At 43.8% G+C, this 25,465-nt stretch overlaps 1 protein-coding gene across 2 annotated transcripts in view; it reads left to right on the plus strand.

Annotated features, from left to right (window-relative positions):
• The window catches only part of LOC121278747 (TPR and ankyrin repeat-containing protein 1-like), a 147,942-nt gene that overhangs the window by 6,257 nt on the left and 116,220 nt on the right, over positions 1–25,465 (plus strand). The window contains exons 3-4 of one of the 2 annotated variants that reach the window (XM_041189136.1): positions 10,426–10,607; positions 15,490–15,771. In XM_041189136.1, coding sequence (XP_041045070.1) covers positions 15,730–15,771 — 42 coding nt within the window. In that variant the 5' untranslated portion in view covers positions 10,426–10,607; positions 15,490–15,729. Of the gene's footprint in view, positions 1–9,827; positions 10,608–15,489; positions 15,772–25,465 lie in introns of those variants that run through there. The other variant, XM_041189137.1, reaches the window with a different exon arrangement.

Consider the following 25,465-nt stretch of genomic DNA (forward strand, 5'->3'; position numbering starts at 1 on the left):
TCAGTCCCTTCATCCTAGTCACTAGTATGGATTGTAAATAGCTGAGGCGCTGGCACTGATCCTTTCCGCATCCCACTAGTAATAACCTGCCAATCTGAAAATAACACTTTCATTCCTACTCTCTGTTTTCTGTCCTTTAACCAATTTTCTATCCATGCTAACCTATTACCCCTAACTCATGAACCCTTATCTTGTGCAACAACCTTTCATGTGGCACTTTACCAAATGTGTTTGAAAATACAAATATACTGCATCCACTGCTTCCCCTTTATACTAACTCAAAAAATTCTAATAGATTAACCAAACACAATTTCCCTTTCATAAAAAATCCATATTGACAAAGCCTAGTCATTATTATGATTTCCTAAGTGCCTGGTTATCCCTTCCTTAATAGTGAATTCCAGTGTTTTTCCTTCCAACCGGTTTCTGGTAAACTGACCTGTAGCTCCTTGTTTTCTCTCTCCCTCCTTTCTTGAACACAGTGTTAAATTTGCTACCTTCCAATCCACTGGGGCAATTCCACAATCTAGGGAATTTTGGAAGATCACAATCAGTGAATCCACTATCACTGTAGTCACTTCTTTTAGAACCCTATGAAGTAGGGTTCAGGTTCAGGAGATTTGTTGACTTTCAGTCCCATTAATTTCTCCAGTAGATTTTTTTCTTTACTAATATTTACTTTAATTTCTTCATTCTCATTGGACTCTTGGTTCATCACTATTTCTGGCATAATTTTTCTCTCTCCCATTGTGAAGTCAGGGTTTAACATCTCTGCTATTTCTTTGTTCTCCATTATAATTTTTTCTTGTCTCAACCTTTAAGGGATCCATGTTTACTTTATCTACTCTCTCCGTTTTATATTTATGGCTAGTTTACTCTTGCTCTATTTCTTCCCTCTATTGGTTTTTTTTTTTGGCCATTCTTTGCTGATTTCTAAAACTTCCCCAACCCTCAGGTCTACTGTTCTTCTTGGCAACATCACAAGCTGCTTCTTTTAATCTATCCTTAGCCTCTTTAGTTAGCTATGGATGGATCGCTTTTCCCCATGATTTTTTATTTCTCAGTGAAGTGCAGATTTGTTGAGAATTTTGAAATATTTCTTCAAAATGTTTGTCATTGCTCATCTGGCTTCATATCTTTCAATCTAATCGCTCCTGACACCTAAGTGAATGGCTTTATTTCAGTTCAATACTCTAGTTTTGGACTTAATGTATGTCACTCTCAAACTCAATGTAAAATTCTATCATATTCGGCTCGTTCCTTCACAAAAGGATCCTTTAATAAAAGATTACTAATTAATCCTCTCATTACTCAAGATAAGATCTAAAATAGCCTCTTCCCTGCTTGGTTCCACAACATATTGTTCTAGAAAACTGTCTCGAATGCATCCCATGATCTTATCCTCCAGAATCCATTTGCCCATTTGATTTGTACACTGTGTATGAAGATTAAAGTGCCCAACAATTATTGCATTGCCTTTGTTTTAGGCTCTACTTATTTCTTGATTGAATATGCTGCTGAACATTACTCCTACCAACACTTTCTTACCCTTGTTAATTATTATTTCCACCCATGCTGACTTTACTTCCTGACCTTCTGAACCAAGATCCTTTCTCACTTCTTATGTAATCGTTTATTATCTCTCCATTTTGCTTGTCTTTTTGAACTTCAAATACCAGAGCATTTTGTTTTCAATTTTGATCAATTTGCAATCATGTTTCTGTAGAAAGGCTATGAGGACAAACCCATTTAATTCTATTTTTACAATTTACTTGTCTATCTAGTTCCGAATGCTTCCCGCATTCGAATAAAAAATCCTTTAATTTTACAATTTTTTCCCTGATTTGACCTTATTTACTAATACACTATTACCATTCCAATTTTTGTCTTTTCCTTTCATACTCTGCTTATCTTTACCCAGATTGGTACACTACATTGTGGCCTTGACTTTTCTGATTAGATTTATAAATTTTCTCTAACCCGAACCCTCCCTCACTCAGCTCCTTTTTTAGTTTAAAGCCTATCTACAGCCCTAGTTTTTGGATTCAACTGGACACTGATCCCACCTGGCTTAAGTGAAGCCTTTCTCAACAGAAGTGCTCCCTCTTTCCCCAGTACTGGTGCCTGTGACCCATGAATTAAAACCCTATCTCCCCATATCACTGTTTGAACCGTACACTTTCTGATCTGTTTGACCGTATGCAAATTCACACATGGCCCTGGTAGTAATCCAGAGAATCTTCAAATTTCTGCTTTTAATTTGGACCCTGGCTCCTCAAACTCATTTGCAGTCTCAGTCCTGGTTCTGCCTATTGGAGTTGATCCCTATGTAGATAACCAGATCCTCCCTCTCCATTGAGTTCTTTACCAGTGTCAGGGAGATTTCTTTTAACCATGGCACCGAGCAGGCAACACACTTTTTAGAACTCCCCGTCTCAGATCTGTAGGAAAGTTCATCCCCCTGACTGCACTGTTCTTTGCTGCAGCTACTTCCTTTTCATTCCACCGACTTGAATGGCCTCCTATACCTTGGTGCCATAACAGATTGCTCACCCATTCTGCAGACTTTGCCTTCACCTACACAGGCAGCAAAAACCTTGTATCTGTTTGATTAGGGCAGGGTGACCAACTGTCCAGGATTTTCCGGGTCCGTCCTGTAATTTGGCCTCTTGTTCTGCGTCCCTGGTTAGGCCTGGCAGTACATATTTTGTCCCGGATTTCCTCAGCAGATGTTGTTTCTATGCATATGTCGGGCGTGGCAAGGTTGATGGTGTTAGGGTTGTCCTGCGATTGTTGAGTGGTGGTGGGGTCTGTGCCAACAGCATCAGAAGTGAAGGGGGTCCCACAGCTGGCCCCCTACTTTCAAGGACTCGCCTACATTCCCCTATTTCCCTACTCTGCTGCTGGATAAGGGTAAAGGCCAAGGCTTGTCTACCACTGTAAGTGGGGTACCCTTTACTTGCATAACTTGCAGTCATACCTTCCTGTCTCTGGCCACTAACCAGACTTGCACCACTTCCTAATCTAAGGGGTGTGACTGTCTCCTGGATAAAAGGCTCTAGATACTCCCTAATACCCAATATCTCTGCATCTCAGGCTCCAGGACAACACTCTGAGCTGAGGTTCTGCAGAATGCTAACATTTACTGCAGATGTGGTTGTCTGGGACAGCGATGCTTTTTAAAATTCTTTCGCGGGATGTGGGCATATCTGGCTAGGCCAGCATTTATTTCCCATCCCCAACTGCCCTCGAGAAGATGATGGTGAGCTGCCTTCTTGAACCACTGCAGTCCATGTGGTGCACCCACAGTGTTGTTAGGGAGCGAGTTCCAGGATTTTGACCCAGCGACAGTGAAGGAAAGGCGATATATTTCCAAGTCAGGATGGTGAGTGGCTTGGAGGGGAACTTCAAGGTAGTGGTGTTCCCATGTGTCTGCTGCCCTTGTCCTTTGAGATGGTAGCGGTCATGGGTTTGGGAGGTGCTGTCTAAGGATCCTTGGTGAGTTCCTTCAGTATATCTTGTAGATGGTACACACTGCTGCCATTGTGTGTCAGTGGTGGGGTGAGTGAATGTTTGTGGATGGACTGCCAATCAAGTGGGCTGCTTTATCCTGGGTGGTGTCAAGCTTCTTGAGTGTTATGGGAGCTGCATTCATCCAGGCAGGTGGACAGTATTCCATCACACTCCTGACTTGTGCCTTGTAGATGGTGGACAGGCTTTGGGGGAGGCAGGAGGTAAGTTACTCACAGCCGGATTCCTAGTTTCTGACCACAGACTTCCAGATGCTACAGTTGAAAGGCACCACATGCATTGGCACCCTAAGTAATTATTATTTTTTTAATTCATTTGTCTATATTAAATCAACTTATAGGATCACAGAATCTCACAGTGCAGAAGAGGCCCTTCAGCCCATCGAGTCTGCACTGACACGTGAGAAACACCTGACCTACCTAACTAATCCCATTTACCAGCACTTGGCCGATAGCCTTGAATGTTATGACGTGCCAAGTGCTCATCCAGGTACTTTTTAAAGGATGTGAGGCAACCTGCTCCCACCACCCTCCCAGGCAGTGCATTCCAGACCGTCACCATCCTCTGGGTAAAAAAGTTTTTCCTCACATCCCCCCTAAACCTCCTGCCCCTCACCTTGAACTTATGTCCCCTTGTGACTGACCCTTCAACTAAGGGGAACAGCTACTCCCTATCCACCCTGTCTACGCCCCTCATAATCTTGTACACCTCAATCAGGTTGCCCCTCAGTCTTCTCTAGTCCAACGAAAACAACCCAAGTCTATCCAACCTCTCTTCATGACTTAAATGTTTCATCTCAGGCAACATCCTGGTGAATCCCCTCTGCACCCCCTCCAGTGGTATCACATCCTTCCTATAATGTGGCGACCAGAACTGCTCACAGTACTCCAGCTGTGGCCTCACCAAGGTTCTATACAACTCCAACATGACCTCCCTGCTTTTGTAATCTATGCCTCGATTGATAAAAGCAAGTGTTCCATATGCCTTTTTCACCACCCCGCTAACGTGCCCCTCCACCTTCAGAGATCTATGGACGCACACGCCAAGGTCCCTTTGTTCCTCAGAACTTCCCATGCCATGCCGTTCATTGAATACTTCCTTGTCAAATTACTCCTTCCAAAGTGTATCACCTCACACTTTTCAGGGTTAAATTCCATCTGCCCATTTGACCATCCTGTCTATATCTTCCTGTAGCCCAAGACACTCAACCTCACTGTTAACCACTTAGCTTATAGTTTGTCTTTAAGTAACTGTTTGATCTAGTTTAACTTAAAGGGAGACATATTATTTACTTTTAATACAAACCACGTCATGTATTGCATGCAAAAAGCATCACTTCATTCCCTTTAATAAAAGGAAAATACAGTGGATGCTGGAAATCGGAAATAAAAACAAAGTGCTGAAAATGCTAAGCAGGTCAGCCTGCATCTCTGGGGCGAGAAACACAGAGGCCGGGATTTTCCGTGCCCACTGGCGTCAGGCATGTTTGATGGCGTGAATCAACAAGATGGTGTGATCGGTTTTATGACGGTGTAAAACCAGTTTGTAATCACCTGCCAATGGCGAGCCACGTTTCCTGCCATCGGATGTCGGAAACCTCATTGTAATACATTAGCATGTCATTATAAGGCCAGCCCGCCAGACTCATTCCCCTGTTTGATCATCCACCCACGTCACGGGAAAACGTGCCTACGTGTTTCTCTACGGCACATAAGTGACATGTACCTGACGGCTGCACTTTGCTCAGGACTTCAAGGTTTGTTTGTATACCTTGCTTCAGGCAGCACTCGCAGCCATCAGCGCCAGGCTTCACAGACAGCACCACACCACTTTTAGAGGGGGGTGCTCATGGGTAGGTCTCTACCAACCAGATTAACCATATGTGGATGACTTTTCAATGGCTGCAGGGCAAGGGCTTGTTTGGGGAGGGGGGAGAAGTGGCCATAGGCAAGGCAAGAGGCTGCAGGATCAGAGTTGTACTGGGGAAGGAGTGTAACCTAGGGTATGTATGGACGCAAATCTGTGCAAGTGGCCTCAAGATGGTGAGGGCTGAGGAGACAGTCTCCAGAGGAGATGAGGGCATGTGTGTGAGAATGGGTGGAGGTGTCCCTTGAGCTCGCAGTGAGTGAGATGCCTGTAAATGTGTGATGGGCTTGAGTGTGTGAGTTTAGAATGATGAGATGGTTGCCATACGCTCGCTGCATGGATGAGATCATTCATCCTCTATCTGCATTGGAGGCCAATCTCTTCTATGCAGCATTGGCACTGACCACCGCTGCCACCACCTGCCATGCTGGATTGGTGATGCCGCTGCCTGCCTGGCCAGAGCAGGGGTAGAGGACATCACGGCAGGCCTCCATGCATCCAAATGGCATGCCAGTGACCTATCTGGGGTCTGTAGTCTTTTTGTCTTTCGTGGACATTTTCCCTGCAGTAGTTGTGGGCTGGAAGCACTGAGATTTTTGCACGTGGCTGGACTTCAAATTTGGCACTTGGCGTGATGAAGCGGCGAGATGTTGGTGTGGTGGGCTAATGAGATCCTGCCCACCATGGAACCGGCATGTTTCCTGGGAATGCGTAAGTAATGTGGAGGGTTTGGGACAATATGGCATGAAAACCCACCATCACGGCCGGGATTCCGCCCAGAATTCATGTTTCAAGTTGAATATGACCCTTCAGAACCAAATCCCTAATTTTTACCCTTTGGTCTGCAATACCGTGTGCTAAGCTGATTTTATAGTTTTATACATCTTTTTGAGTACATTTAAGTTACAGCAACTCACTTAACTTCCTGCTTACAGTAATTGGCACTTAAATCATGAGTTAAACTGATTCACAGTTAACTGCCATCAACAGACAATTCCTGCAAAGTTTCGTTTACTGTTTTTAAAGTTCTTGGTTAAATGAAAAAGCGAAACTAATTTCAGTTTTGTACTATTCTACTTCTTATCTGAGAGTTGCACTTGCCCCAAATTCCCAACTTTAGCATTCTTTTTGCGACGTGCTCTTCTGGAACCACTCTGGAATATGTACTAGATTTATATTTGTAAATAATGATTATTAGGACTAGAATACAAAGTTAGATAAGGCCTCAATGACATACTTCACGATTCAAAGCCAAGTTCCTCTCCAAGTCATACATGAATCAACTTCATTTACCCTAAATTTAATGCTACAGCCTGGCTTCCTCCTGGCTTGAAAATGTATCACAATTCCTTCATCCTCACTGAGTGAAATCCCAGAACTCTTCCATCTCCCCACCCCGCTTCGAACTGTGGTCTCAATGTGCTTCAGTTATAGTGTAAATGTGTCACATTCTATCTCCTTGTAAAAGCCAAACACATTTTGCGTCAGAATTAACTTTTAATGAAAATAAAAAGTTATTCAAAAAGAGGAGATAATTGGTGGCTGTGCTTTCACTTCCCTCGACTTAGAGTTCCCTCTTAAAGCTCTTTGCCATTCTAAGATGTTCCTTAAAACATGTCTCTTTGACCAAGCCTTTTGTGACTTGTAATATGTCCTTGTGTGCCTCGGCATCAAATTTAAATCCATATACTTCCTGAAAACACAAGAACTAGGAGCAGGAGTAGGCAATTCAGCCCCTCGAGCCTGCCCCGCCATTCATTTTGATCATGGCTGATCTCATTTCGGCCTCAACTCCAATTTCCCACCCTCTCCCCATACCCTTTCAACCCGTTACTAATTAAAAATCTGTCTATCTCCTCCTTAAATTTATTCAGCGTCCTGGCATCCACTGCACTCTGAGGTAGTGAATTCCATAGATTCACCACCCTTTGAGAAAAGTAATTCCTCCTCATCTCTGATTTAAACCTACCACCCCTTAGCCTAAAACTGTGGCCTCTCATTCTAGAATGCCCCAGAAGGGGAAACATCCGCTCCACGTCTACTTTGTCTATCCCCTTTAGCATTTTATATACCTCAATTAGATCTCCTCTCTAGAACCCAAGTGAGTATAGGCCTAAACTGCTCAATCTCTCCTCATAAGACAAGCCCTGCATCTCTGGAATCAATCTAGTAAATCTTCTCTGAACCGCCTCCAGTGCAACTACATCCTTCCTCAAGTAAGGGGACCAACACTGCACAGTATTCCAAGTGCAGTCTCACTAATGCCTTGTACAATTACAACAACACTTCTCTATTTCTATACTCTATTCCATAAGACCATAAGACATAGGAGCAGAAATTAGGCCATTTGGCCCATCGAGTCTGCTCCATCATTCAATCATGGCTGATAAGTTTCTCAACCCCATTCTCCCGCCTTCTCCTCGTAACCTTTGATCCCCATACCAATCAAGAACCTATCTATCTCGATCTTAAATACACTCAATGACCTGGCCTCCACAGCCTTCTGTGGCAATGAATTCCATAGATTCACCACTCTCTGGCTAAAGAAGTTTCTCCTTATCTCTGTTCTAAAAGGTCTTCCCGTTACTCTGAGGCTGTGCCCTCGGATCCTAGTCTCTCCTACTAATGGAAACATCTTCTCCACATCCACTCTATCCAGGCCTTTCAGTATTCTGTAAGTTTCAATCAGATCCCCCCTCATCCTTCTAAACTTCATCGAGTATAGACCCAGAGTCCTCAAATGTTCCTCATATGTTAAGCCTTTCATTCCTGGCAATGAAATAATGACAATAAATGCCAAAATTCCATTTGCCTTCCTTATTACCTGCTGTACCTGCATACTAGCTTCCAGCGATTCATGCACGAGGACACCCAGATCCCTCTGCACTGAAGCATTCTGAAATTTCTCTCCGTTTAAATAATAAATCGCCTTTTTATTCTTCTGACCAAAATGGACAACCTCACACTTATCCGCAGTAAACTCCATCTGCCAAATTTTGGCCCATTCACCTAACCTGCCCATATCCATTTGTGAATTTCTTATTTCTTCATTGCAACTTACTTTCCAACCTATTTTGGTGTCATCTACAAATTTAGCTATTGTACCTTCTATCCCTGAATCCAAGTCAATAATATAGATTGTAAATAGTTGGGGCCCAAGGACTGAACCCTGTGGCACCCAACTAGTTACAGCTTGCCATCCAGAAAAAGACCCATTTATCCCGACACCCTCCTTTCTGTTGGTTGGCCAATCCTCTATCCAAGCTAATATCTTTCCCCTAACTCTGTGTGATCTTATCTTGTGTAGTAATCTTTTGTGCGGCACCTTATCAAAGGCCTTCTTGGAAGTCCAGATATACTACATCTACAGGATCCCCACTATCCACTTTGCTTGTCACATCTTCAAAGAACTTTAGCAAATTAGTCAAACACGATTTACTCTTCATAAAACCATGCTGATTCTGATGGATTGCATTTTGACTTTCCAAATGCCCCATTACTACTTCCTTAATAATGGATTCCAACAATTTCCCAACGAAAGACGTTAAACTAACTAGTCTATAGTTTCCTACTTTCTGCCACAACCACCCCCCCCCCCCCCCGCCTTTTTGAATAAGGGCATTATATTAGCATTTTCCCAATCCACTGGAACCTTTCCAGAATCCAGGGAATTTTGGAATATTATAGCCAATGCATCCACGATCTCCGTTGCCACCTCCTTTAAGACCCTGGGATGTAGGCCATCAGGTCCTGGGGACTTGTCACCCTTTAATCCCAATAGTTTGCTCAGTACTTTTTCTCTAGTGATGGTGATTGTTCTAAGTTCCTCCTCTATATCCTCCACACTAACTGTTACTATTGGGGTGGTGCTAGTGTCCTCCACTGTGAAAACAGGCAAAATATTGATTAAGCGTCGCTGCAATTTCTGCCTTCTCCACTATTAGCTCCCCAGTCTCGTCCTCCAAGGGACCAACATTCAATTTAGCTACTCTCCTTTTATATACTTGTAGAAGCTTTTGCTATCAGTTGCTTGGGACATTTTACTAAGCTAAATGCGCTAGATAAATGCAAGTAATTGTGATGGGCCGAAGAAAATTTTTCTCTCCTTAATTGGGCGGATGGATTTTTTAGTTTGAAAAGCACATGTTTTTTGAAAATGTCCAGTAGGGAGAAGAACTTTGTGATTTTAACATAACTGACAGTCGCGATGACGATTTCCAATGTGCAGTTTTTATTTACTAACACGCCGAGCGGTTTCGCCCTGGTGTTTCCGCAGACTGTTTCGGTGCAGGATCGGAAAGTGAAACCTTACACCCAGTTTCCAGATTTTATGAAATACAAGGGCTGCCTGCGGAGGTGGGGTGACGTTTAGTCTTGTACTTCGGAATCGAAAGTTGCACGTGTAGTTTGTTGATGTTGGGCTTGTTTTTAAGTTATGTTTTCCTGGCAATGACGTGGTTGCAGAGTGTTGGTTGTAGGCTGTCTGAGGATGAAAAGCTCTCTCTCTCTCTCTCTCACACACAGCTTAGCAGCCCAGCAGACAGAGCCATCCGGCGCTCTTAATCCCTTTCCACTGTGGCTCCGGCTCTCTCTGCCTGTGGTGGGGATGGGTGGAAGGCTCCAAGGTGTAAAATGTCGCTCCTTCTCATTCTAGCTGCCTGTCAATACCTGCGGAGAGGGACACTGAGCACGTTAAACCAACTTCGGCCCTCACTCTGTAACGTTGCTGCTCAATTTCCTGCTGAGTTGCTGATTTTGTTTTGGTGTTCTTGGAGCCCAGTGCCCCCGCTTTTCTTGTAGTACGACTGCTACCTGGGGCCACCTTATCAAACCTGTGCATACTGGGAGCTTGCTGAGGGGTTTTATTCCCCTCCCCGGAGGATATTCTGGGAATTGAGTCTAATCTAATTGCTGTGGTTTAGTATCCCCTCAGTTGAATGCTGGACAATTTAAAGCCTTTGCTGCTGTTGACCTTTTTTTGCTTGAAAAAAAAAATTCAGTTGCTGAGATCTCGGTATTCTGATTTAGGATTTATCCGCCAGTGAAGCAGCAGTGTTAAGAACAGCCCTTTCCAAATCTCCAGGCCCAGAAAAATCAAACTGGACAAGCCAAGATAGAAGAAGTAGAAGCACAAAAGGACTAAAACTCGGAGCTTTGAGATCCCTAAGGACATATGGTCTTAGGACTCCAGGTTCCAGACCAGTCTTAAGGTAATTAATTATCAACATTTTTCTTAGTGTAAATATTTCTGCCACATTTCTCTTAAAAACATTGGCAGGTTGTCATGTTTGAGCTGATGAAATTGAATGTCGTTAGAAGGGAGGCTACGTATTGGTAGATTATTCATTGGTAATGCAAGTTTTTTGAGGCCTGATGTCTGCAAGTTTGGCAAAAATGATAATCAGGAAGCTGTGATTGTGATGCTAGGCTTGTTTTCTAAAACCTGAGGATTTTAGGAGAAGGGGAAGACTGAGGGAAGTTAGGAATTCTACAGCTTTGATGTCCTGGGAGAAAAGTTAGAGGTGGAAAAATGAGGCAGTTTGATTTTAACCTACAGGTAGGTTAAAGGTACATTTAAAGGTTCCTTCAACAGGAGCATCAGCACTAGAAGGGAAAAGGTTGCAATGGGGGGAGGTTGGATATTGGAGGTTGTTATACTGCCAGCGCTAGCTCAGTCGGTAGGGCATGAAACTCTTAATTTCAGGGTCATGGGTTCAAGACCACCATTGGGTAGTAAATGTATTTAACTGAAAAGAGTTTATAATTTGGTTCTGAATTCTCGATGAAGGCACTCCTTAACAGTCCTCTTTAAGAAGCTTTATTGGTAAGTCAAAGATTCAGCAGAGAAACAGAGTTTAAACTCCTGTAAATAAACTTATTTTCAATAGGCCAAAAGGAACTAATTCGGCACACAGTTACCATCACCCCTTATTCTCTCAAAACCTGTCATTATTCTGAAAACCCCCATTGTGTTCCTACCAGATAAACTTTTCTGTCCTAAAATAAAACTTTTTTTGTGCTTCAGCTTGTCAAAAGTACCAGCTTCAGTGGACAGAATTTTCATCAGATGGCAAATAGCTAATGCAGAATATCACTGGGGTAGTGAGGGATCTAATTGGGCAAGTACAGCATAACATTTAGACAAGTACAGAATAACATTTTACCAAATAATACCACAGAGTTGGTGACCAACTTATGACTCTTTGTTGGTCACGTTGACCACTTTCTTTTAACAGTGTGCCACTCTAGCTAGTGTGCCACTCTTTCAACTTACTTCCTGCTTGCTGTTTCCTGCCTTCTCCTCACTATTTGCCACTTCCTGCTCCTGACTTACTTGCTCACTCCTGCTCACTGCCCCTTTTGTTGCTTCCCTCTCTTGACTCTCCTGTTCACTGCCTCGCTCGTTCCCCTTGCAGGCCCTCTGCAGAGCCCTGTGTGAGGAGGTGCGTGGGAAGCAACAAGGGGTTGAGAGATGGGCGGCGAGCGGGAAGTGATGAGGGGGCCAGGGGAGGGAGGCGGCCAGTGGGAGGGTCGGGAGGGGGCAGGGAGTTGGGCAGCAAGCAGGGGAAGGGGGTCAAGAGAAGCAGCATGCAGGAGAGAGTGAGGGGGTTGGGAGAGGTGCTGCATGCTGGAGGGAACCAGGGGGTGAGAGAGGATGCGGTGAGTGGGATGGAGCAAGAGGGTTGAGAAATAGGTGACAAGTGGAGTAATTGAACCAGAAAGAGTGAGGGAGCCAAGAGAGGGAAACGGAGAGAGGGAGGGTTGGAAGAGGGAAGGGTTGAGTTGGAAGGGGTCAGAAGAACAAAGCGGCAAGAGGGCAATCGTTGATTTATGTTCTTGAGGAATGCTGTTCCGGTTTGTTTCAAAATATAGGGGACTTGAGTCTCCTGAAAAATTCTGTTGGAGAGCCACATATTCTCCCTGAGACTGATTATCAGGAGTTAACTATGTTCACTGTGCCTTTGACATTTTTTTGTTTTTGAGTTCCTGTTGTTGTCCTTAACATGGAGTTTGCCTCAAAACTTGGGCAGTACAGTTATCCCTTATTACAGCTATCCATTATTTCGCAATCTTAATGAGTTCCTAAAAATGGCATGCTAAACAAAAATCACTTTTCCATAAGAAACCATGTAATAAGGATGGGTTACATTACTGACCTGTAATTTTTACTTTTAAAACCTGTTGGCTGCCTTGATACTAACTGGTCCATAAATTTGCTTTCTACTTACTACTCTTGCTAGCACACTACTCATTATACTTATCTCCTCCTCGCTGTTCCCTGTCTTCCCCCCCCCCCCCCCCACTTCCTGCTTGCCACTTCCTGCTCCTGGTCCCCTTGCTTCCTCCCGCTGCCTATCTCACTAATTCCCTGTCTGACTCTCCTGCTCACCGCCTCACTCACTCCTTCCCAATTGCCATCTCAAGGTCCCTGAGTGAAGTGACGTGCAGGAAGCAGCGAGGGGTCGAAAGATAGGCAGCAAGTGGGAGGAATTGAGCGGGAGGTAGTGAGGGGATCAGGAGAGGGAAGTGGCAAGTGGGAGGGTCAGGAGAGGGAAATGGCAAGTGCGGAAGTTGGGAGAGGGCAGCAGCGAGGAAAAGGGAACGGGGGGTTGAGAGGCGGCAAACAGGAAGGAGCAAGGAGGTCGAGAGAGGCGGTGAGTAGGAGGGACTGAGGAGACTAAGGGGGAGCGATGAGCAGGAAGGAGAGAGGAGGCTGGGAAAGGTGTGTTCAGCGGGAGGGAGCAACGGGGTCAAGAGGGCCAGCAAACAGGAGTGAGTGAGGGGTTAATAGAGGCAGCGAGCAGACAGGAACAAGGGAACTGGGAAAGGAGCAGCGAGCCGGCAGAAGCAAAGGGGTTGAAAGAGATGGCAAGAGAGAGTGAGGGGTTTGAGAGAGGGGTGGCAAGCAGGAGGGCTCAAGGGGGTCAAGAAAGGTGGCGTGCAAAATGACAGTGATATGTGCAGTAATCACTCTAAAACAAAATGGAGGCAACGCTATTCGGCCAAATTCCATTATTTACAAATGGTGCTAAACTGAAAACATGCTATTAGAATGCACTTCAAATGGGCAATACTTGTACTGCCACCTGAATTTCAGCAAAGTGTGAAGCATATGACATATGTTGGGGCCTTTGCTCGTTAGAATCTCTATAAAATCTTAAGGAAGGAGAGGTTTTGCACTGTCCCAGCAGATTTCCCATGGCATTGCTCACAGTCTGTCAAAGGACACATAAACTACAGTAGGAAATAAGTGGAATGTTTACATGAAGCACACGCTATATGTGAGACTTCTCATGTGTTCCTAGTTAATCCCTCCTGGAATTGTGTACAGTGTCAGCACCAAATGTTGTTTTACATGTCGCAGCAGGGGATTGGTTCAATTGAGCCAAAATATGCTGATGTAATTCAGTCCGCATTTTAAAGTTATACAGCTCGAGTATCCATTATCCCTAAATCCGAAAACCCACACTTTTTTTGAATCTCATTGAGTTTAGCGCAGGAACTCCCTGACCAGAGCCGACATGAACCTCGCTGACCAATTAAAATTGAAACACGAGCTTGCACAGGTTGCTGTATGGAGAAGTTAAATGGAATGATGTTTGTTATAAAAGTTCAAAGGCCCCCTAATCTGTCAGTAAGCATACATCTAATAATGGAAAAGCAGAAAGCGTGCTGCGTACAATACAAAGTGATTTCCCTGAAACAATTCATGTATTTCGCAATAGACAAGCTTTCACATAAGACCACCACCAGTTCCAATGTGAGTGGACACTTGAACTGGGTGTTGCCAGCTTTTCTTTATCTTCTGTTATTTTCTGTTTAACTTCTCTACTTCAGACTGTAGCTAGCCTAGGCTTAGGTTATTGTAATGTAAGTAGGCCTATTCCCGTATGTGGTATCCGAAAACCAAAATTACCCGAAATCCGAAACTTAATCAGCTCAGAGGATTTCTGATAATGGATACGCGACCTGTAAATTCCTCCTTTTTATATTTCCATTCATAGCAGTCTCCATTATAAATGCAGACCTTATGTAAATTTTAATGGTTTAATTCTAGCTTCCCTCCAATAGCAGTACTGCACCACCTCCATTGGCAGGAGCTTACAGTTACATTGTGACAAGTTTTCATGGAATGTTCACATTATAAATGTGTACATGAGAATTTAGCATGAAAAAAGTTGACAAATGTATCACTTTCAATATCACATTGATGATTACAAATTGTTGAAAAACACTTAGAAATTTTATTTGCCCACATTTTTTATGTTTGGAAAGAATATTTTAAGCCGATGGTGTCAGGCTCTTTTGTAATAGACCCTTTTTATAGCTCTCTAGTAAATGACAATACTCTCAACAACCTGAGTTCGTTTTGTGAGCCACATTGAGTAGACATAAACACATTATAAGTTATCATGATCTGGGAGACGCCAGTATTTTAACTTTTGTTCCTTACAGGATCAGATCAAGGAAAGAAGGAGACACTCCCATATAAGACACGAACAGATCTAACTCTATCCAGAGCACAGTCATTAAAATAAATGACTGCTCTGGAGTTGTGATAAGTCAAGGACAAGATAAGATTTTATATTCTGAAGCTGGTGCTGTTTAGACTGTAGTCTGCAGTGTCTTGGTACAATTAAGAGGTGTATAAGATTGTTATATTTTGGGACTGTAGCATTAAATTTTAGGGTAAATGAAGGTGATCATGTGACCTGTTCTGAAGACTTCCTGACAGTAAATCTGGGTGGTTAATTGTTAGAAACCAAAGGACAACATAGATTGTTTTACTGAGAAGGCGGCACAAGATACATGCGCTTGGAGATAATGGCAGCAGTCTGAGTTTACAGTGAGTAGATTGAGTTTCCCAAAGTCCCAGAAAGGTGTTGTAGGTATCGGGTTATAAGCAGTTGTTGTAAACTGTCCATTTACTTCTAAGATGAAAGGGAGTTAGGATCAAGAATAGCTAATTACCGTTTATCTCGGCAGAAATGCTTAAAAGGGCAGAGGAGGACAATTTTTTTGAGATCAGGTTGCAGACCCCTACAAATCAATGAATATCTCAGACACACAGTAGTTCTATGTGGTCAACAGAGAGAAGAAGCTCTTGGCTTTGTGGGCTTCGACAGCCCAATGTGAGAGAGAGATGGTCCCAAGTCGAGGGTCGCATCCTGCAGCTATCTAAGTATTCCGGGAGATTTGTATTGGCATGGCCGGGATAGGAAGAATCATCAGAACAAGCTTTAATGCTGGTGGTTGATTAAAGAAACTCCGAAAACTGAGGAACACGCCAGGAGACAGTCACTCAGAGCTACTACTTGATGAAATGGGAATATGGAAACCCATTGGAAGCTGAGATCAACTGTGAACTGTGCTGTAAGGACTGTAATCCCATAGAGAGTGTGATGTGTGTGAAATATACAAAGGGAATGTTTCTCTCGGTAGCTTAAAAGTATAAGCTGTCTATGATAGGGAAAGGGGAGATAGATGAACTGAAATCCCAATTCCACTTCCCTTCTGTCTGCAATCAATGCAGTTTATATTTGAAAATAGTAATGTGTGCATTCCCAAATCTCCATTAGTATGCTGTCATTTCAAAGGTCACCAGCAGCGGACTTTTAATGATTTTAAACAAGAAGGATTGTTTATTTACACGCTAACCCCGGAAAATCTAATGCTACGTCAGTCGCACATCACACACCCAAAAAAGGTGCAATTAAAGAAAGTGGTGCGCTTCTACAAATATTAAATCCAAACAGAATAATTAGCAGTTCAGTTGTCTGAGAGTCCAGTGAAGGAGGGAGCTTTTCACACTCTGGAATTGAAGTTCAGGTAAATTCAGATGAGGTCATATCTGGATTAACTGCAAGGTTCCTTTGAAGGGAAGACTGTTCAACAGTTCGTGTAGACAGGCACTGATGGCTGTTGTAACTGGTGGTCCAATTTCTTTACAGGTTAACTTGGACCTTTTCAGAAACAGGCTGGAGGAGGCTTTTTAAAATACCTTAAAGCCTCATGGTTCTCGAAAGGCAAAATGGCAGTCTTTCTGTGAGAAAATGTGAAGTTGCTCACTTTGGCAGGAAGAACAAAAAAGCAGAGTATTACATAAATGGAGAATGGCTGCATAATCCTGAGGTGCAGAGGGATCTAGGTTCTAGATGAGTCACAAAAAGTTAATATGCAGGTACAGCAAGTAATTAAGAAGGGTAATGGAATACTCTCCTTTATTACGAGGGGGATTGAACATAAAAGTAAGAATGTCATGCTTCAATTATGCAGGGCATTGGTGAGACCGTACCTCGAATACTGTACACAGTTTTGGTCTCCTTATTTAAGGAAGGATGTAAATGCATTGGAGGCGATTCAAAGGAGGTTCATTAGATTGATACCTGGAATGAGTAGGTTGTCTTATGAGGAAAGGTTAGACAGACTGGGCTTGTTTCCACTGGAGTTTAGAAGAGTGAGGGGTGATTTGATTGAAGTGTACATGATCCTGAATGGCCTTGACAAGCTGGACCCCGAAAGGCTGTTTCCCCTTGTGGGTGAACTAGGGGGGCACGGTTTTAAAATTGGGGATCGCCCTTTTAGGACAGAGATGAGAAGAAATTTTTTCTGAGGGTTGTGCAACTTTGGAATTCTCTGCCTCAAAAGGTAGTGGAGGTGGGGGTCACTGAATATTTTTAAGGCAGAGGTAGATTCTTGTGAGGCAAGGGAATCAAAGGTTATTGAGGTTAGATGGGAATGTGGAACTCAAAACACAAGAAGTTCAGCCATGATCTTATTGAATGGCAGAGCAGGCTCGAGGGAACGAATGGTCTACTCCTGTTCCTATTTCTTATGTTTCTATGTTCTCTGCAGCTGTGATAAAGTTGATGTTGGTCTGCAGACTCTTATGGGTTTTGGAATAAAATATTTTCAGTATTAAAGAACAGCTTCAATCACATGATTAACAGCCCTTGATACACAATAGGGGGTAATTGGTGCTCTTTTACGCTTCACCTGTGGATAACTGGACTTGATAGCTTTCCTTTGTTACATCACAAACCTGGAGTCAGAGATTCTAGGAGTCTATTGTCTCTGTGTTTTGGAATAAACTTCAACAATAGCGAGTGTGAAATTCTACTGAGGAGTGCTATTTAGGCATGCCTATTCAAGGGGGAGACCACACCTGTTATTCAATTCGGAACTTTTCAGAAACTTGTTATGATTGTTGAAGTTGCGAAAGGTCACCTGACCCTCTTGGCAGCCATCTTAGCTGTAGATTAGGGTCCATTTCAAAAGGAATACAGTTTTTAAAAGTGTTTAATATCTACATGCCTGTACTGGCATGACACCTACAAAAACAAAATAGTATTTAGTCAACGATGCTTTTAGTAATTTGTTACAGTAAAAGTTTTAAAATGTGAAATCTTGACTTGTCATTCTTTCAGCTAGTAACTAGAAGTTCAAATCTGTTTTGAAAAATTTTCAGCATTTTACGGTGACCATAACAATTTTCAGTGAAGTGGGATAACTTTAAAACAAAAACAAAAATACCTGGAAAAACTCAGCAGGTCTGACAGCATCTGTGGAGAGGGACACAGTTGACATTTCAAGTCTGGATGACCCTTCAGAATTGTGTCCCTCTCCACAGATGCTGTCAGACCTGCTGAGTTTTTCCAGGTATTTTTGTTTTTGTTCTAGATTTCCAGCATCTGCAGTATTTTGCTTTTATCTTAGTGGGATAACTTTAAGGTGATGAATTAAGAGCATCCCATTAAAAGCATATTATTAAAAGCATACCATTGAATATGTTGGCCTGGAGTTAACAGTCAGTGGCGAAACAATGTTGCTCACTTCTGACATCTGCGTAAGTCTCGCTGGGAGGTCCAGCAATGTCTGGCAAGAATTTTACCTCTGTAGCTGTGCAGCAGTACTGTGACTGATTGCAGTGTTCTTTACTGGGCATTTAAAAAAATATTTCAAGGGATGTGGGAGACACTGGCTAGGCCAACAATTATTGCCCACCCCTAATTGCCTTTAAGAAGGTGGTGGTGAGCTGCCTTCTTGAACCACCACAGTTCATGTGGTGTAGGTACACCCACAGTGCTGTTAGGAAAGGAGTTCCAGGATTTTGACCCAGTGATAGTGAAGGAACAGTGTTATAGTTCCAAGTCAGGGTGGTGTGTGGCTTGGAGGGGAACTTGCAGGTAGTGGTGTTCCCATGCATCTGCTGCCCTTATCCTTCTAGGTGGTAGAGATCGTGGGTTTGGAGGGTGCTGTCGAAGTCACTTGGTGAGTTGCTGCAGTGCAGCTTGTAGATGGTACATGCTGCTGCCACTGTGCGTTGGTGGTGGAGAGAGTGAATGTTTAAGGGAGTGGATGGGGTGCAGTTTGCTTAGGTGCTATTGGAACTGCACTGATTCAGGCAAATGGAGAGTATTCCATCACACTCCTGACTTGTGCCTTGTAGATGGTCAACAGGCTTTGGGGAGTCAGGCGATAAGTTACTCAGTGTTAAGCTTCCATGCAACCAGTCACATTAAAGAATTTTTACATACACACAAAAAAGCAGTTACATAAGATAACTTTAAAAAATGTTCACATAGAACAAAGAAAAGATTGGGCCAAAAACATACCCCATGTTAAAGCTAAAATATTCTGAAAAAAACTCTTTAAAAGAATTTTTTAAAAATTAAATTAATTTTGTGACAGCACTCTGCAAATGTAGAATCATTTTTTAGGTTCAGTCGTCCTATTATTCATCAAATTTAATCACTTGGCCATTAAGAACCCAGTTACAAGTTTTGGAACAGGGGGTAACTTTTTATGGGGTTTCTAATAGCAATGTGTGAGCAGGAGAGGTGAAATTCTCACTGATTTCAATGATTGCTGGTCGGCATGGGTGAATCAGCCACAGTGCAGCCAGTTGTGGAGTACTGAAGAACAGGTTGGTCTGTCACTCACTACTCAGTCGAGCCGCCTTCAGGACAACATATCGGAGATGCCCAAGCTGGCATGCCATATTGAGACAGTCACAGCTGAGTTGGGCCAGTCACATAGCCAGATGGCCTGACACTTGCTTACCAAAGTGAAGAGCTTGAGCATGGGGTGTGCGGTCATGGTGGTCAAGGAAGCACTACAAGGGCACTCTGAAGGCTTCACTTAGGAATTTCAATATCAACTTGGAGGCCTGGGAGAAGCTTCCATAGGAGTTCTGCACCTGTTGCAATCAAATAAAAAATCATGCAGCCGCCTTCAAAAGCAAGCGCATGTCAGAGGCAGAGAGAAAGCGCAAAGAGAGGGAATCCTGAGCCAGCAACTCAGCCAAAACTCAGTCGTTTGCAACATCCTGTTTCTAATTCAGCAAAGGAGGACCAAGGGATTGATTAAGAAGGGGAAAATAGAGTACGAGAGGGAGCTTGCAGGGAACATAAAAACTGACTGTAAAAGCTTCCATATGTATGTGAAGAGAAAAAGATTGGTGAAGACACATGTAGGTCCCTTACAGTCAGAAACAGGGGAATTTATAATGGGGAACAAAGAAATGGCTGACCAACTAAATACATACTTTGGTTCTATCTTCACAAAGGAAGACCCTAATAATATTCCAGAAATGTTGAGGAATACAGGGTTTAGTGAGAGGGAGGAACTGAAAGAAATCAGTATTAGAAGGGAAATGGTGTTGGGGAAATTGATGGGATTGAAGGCCGATAAATCCCCGGGGGCTGATAATCTACATTCCAGAGTACTTAAGGAAGTGGCCCGAGAAATAGTGGATGCATTGGTGGTCATCTTCTGAGATTCTATAGACTCTGGAACAGTTCCTACAGATCGGAGGACAGCTTATGTAACCCCACTATTTAAAAAGGGAGGTAGAGAGAAAACAGGGAATTATTGACCAGTCAGCCTAACATCGGTAGTGGGGAAAATTTTAGAGTCCATTATAAAAGATTTAATAGCTGAGCACTTGGAAAACAGTGGCAGAATCGGACAGAGTTAGCATGGTTTTACGAAGGGGAAATCATGCTTGACAAATCTAGTGGAATTTTTCGAGGATGTAACTAGTAGAGTTGATGAGGGGGAGCCAGTGGATGTGGTTTATTTGGACTTTCAGAAGGATTTTGACAAAGTCCCACATAAGAGATTGGCATGTAAAATTACAGCACATGGGATTGCAGGGATTGGTGCTGGGATCCCAGTTATTCACAATATATATTAATGATTTAGCTGAGGGAATTAAGTGTAATATCTCCAAATTTGCAGATGACACAAAGCTGGGTGGCAGGGTGAGCTGTGAGGAGGATGCAGAGAAGCTTCAGTGTGATTTGGACAAGCTGAGTGAGTGGGAAAATGCATGGCAGATGCAGTATAATGTGGAGCAGGAGTAGGCCATTCGGCCCTTGCAGCATGCTCCACCATTCATTATGATCATGGCTGACCATCCAACTCAATAGCCTGCTCCCGCTTTCTCCCCATACCCATTGATCTCTTTTGCCCTAAGAGCTATATCTAATTCCTTCTTGAAAACATACAATGTTTTGGTCTCAACTACTTTCTGTAATGAATTCCACAGGCTCACCACTCTCTGGGTCTCGTTGTACATTCCCCTCTCTCAATTTATAGCCATTCAGATAATAATCTGCCTTCCTGTTTTTGCTACCAAAATGGATAACCTCACATTTATCCACATTATACTGCATCTGCCATGCATTTGCCCACTCACTCAGCTTGTCCAAATCACACTAAAGCATCTCTGCATCCTCGAAAAATTCCAATAGATTTGCCAAGCATGATTTCCCTTTCATAAATCCATGCTGATTCTGTCTGATTTTACCACTGTTTTCCCAGTGCTCAGCTATTAAATCTTTTATAATGAACTCTAGAATTTTCCCCACTACTGACGTCAAGCTGACTGGTCTATAATTCCCTGTTTTCTTTCTACCTCCCTTTTTAAATATTGGGGTTACATTAGCTACCCTCCAACCTGTAGGAACTGTTCCAGAGTCTATAGAATATCGGAAGATGAGCTCCAACATATCCACTATTTCTAGGGCCACTTCCTTAAGTACTCTGGGATGTAGATTATCAGGCCCTGGGGATTTATCGGCCTTCAATCCCATCAATTTCCCTAACACCTTTTCCCTACTGATACTGATTACTTTCAGTTCCTCCCTCTCACTAAACCTTGTGTTCCCCAACGTTTCTGGAATGTTATTAGTGTTCTCCTTTGTGAAGTATGTATTTAGTTGGTCAGCCATTTCTTTGTTCCCCATTATAAATTCACCTGTTTGTAACTGTAAGGGACCTACATTTGTCTTCACCAATCTATTTTTTCACATACCTATGGAAGCTTTTACAGTCAGTTTTTATGTTCCCTGCAAGCTTACTCTCGTACTCTATTTTCCCCAGCTTAATCAAGAAAGGGACAGGTGATAAACTGAAGCCGATGGAGGTGAGATGGAAAGGTGAACTAAGGGAGAGAACACAGGTGGGGAAAGAGACAGAGTGGTAACTGAGAGAAGGGAATTGAAATTGTAAGGAAGAAGACATAATGGAACTTGAGACAGTGGGTGGAATTGTCCCAGGTTTGCACTAGGTGCAATAGCAGACAGATGAAACGCACCGAGGTCAACACTGGTAGGATGGCAGCCATCATAGAGACCTTGGTCCAGGACATTGCTTCTGCACTGCTGCACGGGGTCAACTCCATCACTGATGCCATAGTTGACCTCCAACAGTGTGTATGCGAGAGGGGTGCAGCTGCAGCTACACCTTCTCACAGAGTCAGCCTTGGGCCCTTGGGGACCAATAGGGAAGAAGGCCAGCAGGTGCACACTCCGGGGCCATCCATCTAGGTGACTCCGGGAGTGTCTGGCCCATCCCCTCTTCCTATGACCTCAGCAGCTCCAGCTCCACAGGCCGAGGAGGGTGCCACTGCCACACAGCAGGGCCCCAAAAGCGGGCTGGAGCCCTCCAAGTCTCGGCCCTCCAGAAGATGCCCACTAAAGTCATCACAGACAGGGCTTAGCAGTCAGCGGGCAGCCTCCACCCCTGCTGTGGATGTCTGGTGAGCACCAAGATGTAGCAGCAGGGTTAGGAAAGTTAAGATGTCACTGCAAAGCCTGGGTACAGGTGTTAATCACTTGTACATATTGTTCACTGTTTTTAATAAACTCCCAAGAATGTCTCCCTTCCCAAGGCTCCTTGCTCTGATGAGCAGTGTTTGTGTTGCTCCCACCCCCACAAGCCGCCTCAACGGCAAGGCTGCCCTTCACACCCCCACCCCTCCCAAACTGGCCTCAAGCTTGAGGTCCAACAGGCGACCCTGGCGGGGTGAGGGGAATGATTCTGGTGGGCTGGCCTAATAATAATATGCAGATGTATTACAATGGAGTTCCCGACATCCGATGGTGACAAATGCGGCTTGCCATTGGAGGGCTGAGCTGATGATCACAAATTGGTTTCACACCGTTGTGAAACCGTTCACATCATATTGTCTGCTCGTCACTGAACATGCCCAACACCAGCAGGCATGGAAAATCTGGCCAGTGGGAGTGCTGGGAAGGAAATTAGAGGGGTGAGAGAGAAAATACATCTTGGAAAGAGAACAGGATGGGAAAAAAAGAGAGGGGTGACAAGCGGAGATGGAGATGAGGTGAGAACAGGGTGAAAACAGGCTGCAAGACTATTGAATACGTGAACTGCACAGCAGGTCATGCAACATCTGTGGTAGAAGCATATGACTTAATTTTTCATATGTAGACCCTTCCAAACTGGGAAGGGAAAGACCCACCAAATGCAGAAAGGAATCCTGAATGGTATGGTTTTAACAGATCATCATGGACAAAAGCAGTAACATTTCTTAAAAAATAAAAAGACTATTATAGATGAACAACATTTAAGAACAAAAATAAAAAAGGAAGTGAAGGGCAAACAAACAGAACGAGAAAGAGATCTAAAATGGAGTGAAGTAATCAATGAAAATTTAAAAAGGAGGAAGTGGGAAGGGTTCAAATAAGTTAGAGATGGGGAAATTAGAAACTGAGAAGAGTAATTCCTGGAAATGGTGTGCAGTAGAAACTAAGGAAGATGAGCAATGGAAGATGATGAAAGGAAATTGAAACAGAAACTGGTTCTGACCTGATGTTGCAGTGTTGGGTTCACAATTCTCTTTTCAGCTTTGTTTATTTTTTAAAAATAAACACCAGAAGCTCAGAGAACTGACCGCCTTATCTTTCTGACCCTCAGCTCCATGGGATACATGCCATCAGCAAGAGCTCAGTCTTGCCAAATCTACCCATGAATATTTCACTTCGTGACTCAAATCATTCAGTGCAGGTTTCATTTGAATTTGGTTGTAATTTTTGTAACCTTCTCAATATTTGACAGTGAAGACCTTACTCTACAGTGGTGTTCTGTCAGCTCTCAAAATTGGAACTAATTTTTAAATTCTTTTGAAGATGGACCCAGTTGCCCCAATTTAAGAACTTAAAAAAAAATATCTGGTTTTGAACAGCTTCACCTGAGGCAGTCATTGTTCGGGGTTCTAGGAGAGTGTAAAAAAAATGATCAGCATGTGGGATAACTAAATCAAGAGCAGCAGATCAGTTGCACTAACTTCTCCATCTAAATTCCCAATAAGTGTTCCCATCATACAAAGCCTTGCCCCAGATGCGCTAACTTGATTGCAACCCAGCCCATCCCAGGGCTTCTCCAAAAGAAAGGCACAGGCAGTCTCGGGTTTTGAAATTTATGATAATTGGTATTTTCCAGCATGAGAGCAGGTTGGATTTTATTTTGACTTGGTTTTAATTGTTTGGAAATGCTGGGAAAGTGTGTTCAAACAAGGGGCACAATGGTCCCAGATTTGCACTAAGTGCAGTAGTGGGCGGGTAAAACAACGTTTTAGCTGCTGGCAGTGGCGGGTTTTCATGCCGTATTGACCCAAATCCACTGCAGTACTTATGCATTCCTGGGAAACACGCAGTTTCCATGGCGGGCAGGTTCTCATTTGCCTGCCACGCCATCACCTTGCCGCTTCATCACACTGGGTGCCTTATTTAAAGACCATATCTCCGTGTGTCCAGCCCATGACTATTGCAGGGAAGGTGTCCACGAAAGGCAAACAGACTGCAGACCCCAAGTTTAATGACACGACGCTGGAATGCCACTTGGTCGCCGTGGAGGCCTGCACCGGCTCTGGCCGCAGAATGGGCAGCAGCGTCACCAATCTAGCATGGCAAGCGGTGGTCAGTGCCAGTGCTGCACAGAAGAGGTTGACCATCCAGTGCAGATAGAGGATGAATGATCTAATCCATGCAGTCAGGGTATGGCAACCATCTCATCACTCTAAACTCACACACTCAAGCCCATCACGCATTCACTGGCATCTCACTCACTGCCAGCCCAAGGGACATCACCACCCATTCTCAAACATATACCCTCACATGTCCATCTGGGCCTCATCTCTTCTGGAGACTGCCTCCTCAGCCCTCACCATCTTGAGGCCACTTGCACAGATCAACTTGTGCCCCCACACACACCCTGGGGTACCCTCCTTCCCTTTTGTCCTGCAGCCTCTTCCCTTGCCTGAGGCCACTTCTCCCTCTTCCCCAAGCAAGCCCTTGCCACGCAGCCAATGAAAAGCCATCCCCACCTTATGGCTGACCTGGTAGGTAGAGATCTGCTGTAAGTCCACCTAAAAGGGATGTGGTGCTCTCTGTGAAGCCTGGCGCTGATGACTGCAAATGCTGACTGAAGCAAGGTAGGCAAATGTACCTCGAAGTCCTGAGCGAAGGGCAGCTGCCAGGTGCATGTTGCTTAAGTGCTGTTGTAAAACATGTCAGTGTGTTTTCCCGCAGATATGGGTGGATGATGCAGCAGGTGAGGGGATGAGTCTGGCGGACTGGCTTTATAATGATATGCTGATGTATTACAATGAGGTCCCTGACATCCGGTGGCAGGAAACGTGACCTGGCACCGGCGGGCTGAGCAGACAATTGCAAACTGGTTCCACGCTGGCGTGAAACTGATCGCACCATATTGTCCACTTACACCCAACGCCAGTGGGCTCGGAGAATCCCAGACA

This window comes from Carcharodon carcharias, chromosome 6, assembly GCF_017639515.1.
Source record: "Carcharodon carcharias isolate sCarCar2 chromosome 6, sCarCar2.pri, whole genome shotgun sequence".
In the NCBI taxonomy this organism is placed as follows: domain Eukaryota; kingdom Metazoa; phylum Chordata; class Chondrichthyes; order Lamniformes; family Lamnidae; genus Carcharodon; species Carcharodon carcharias.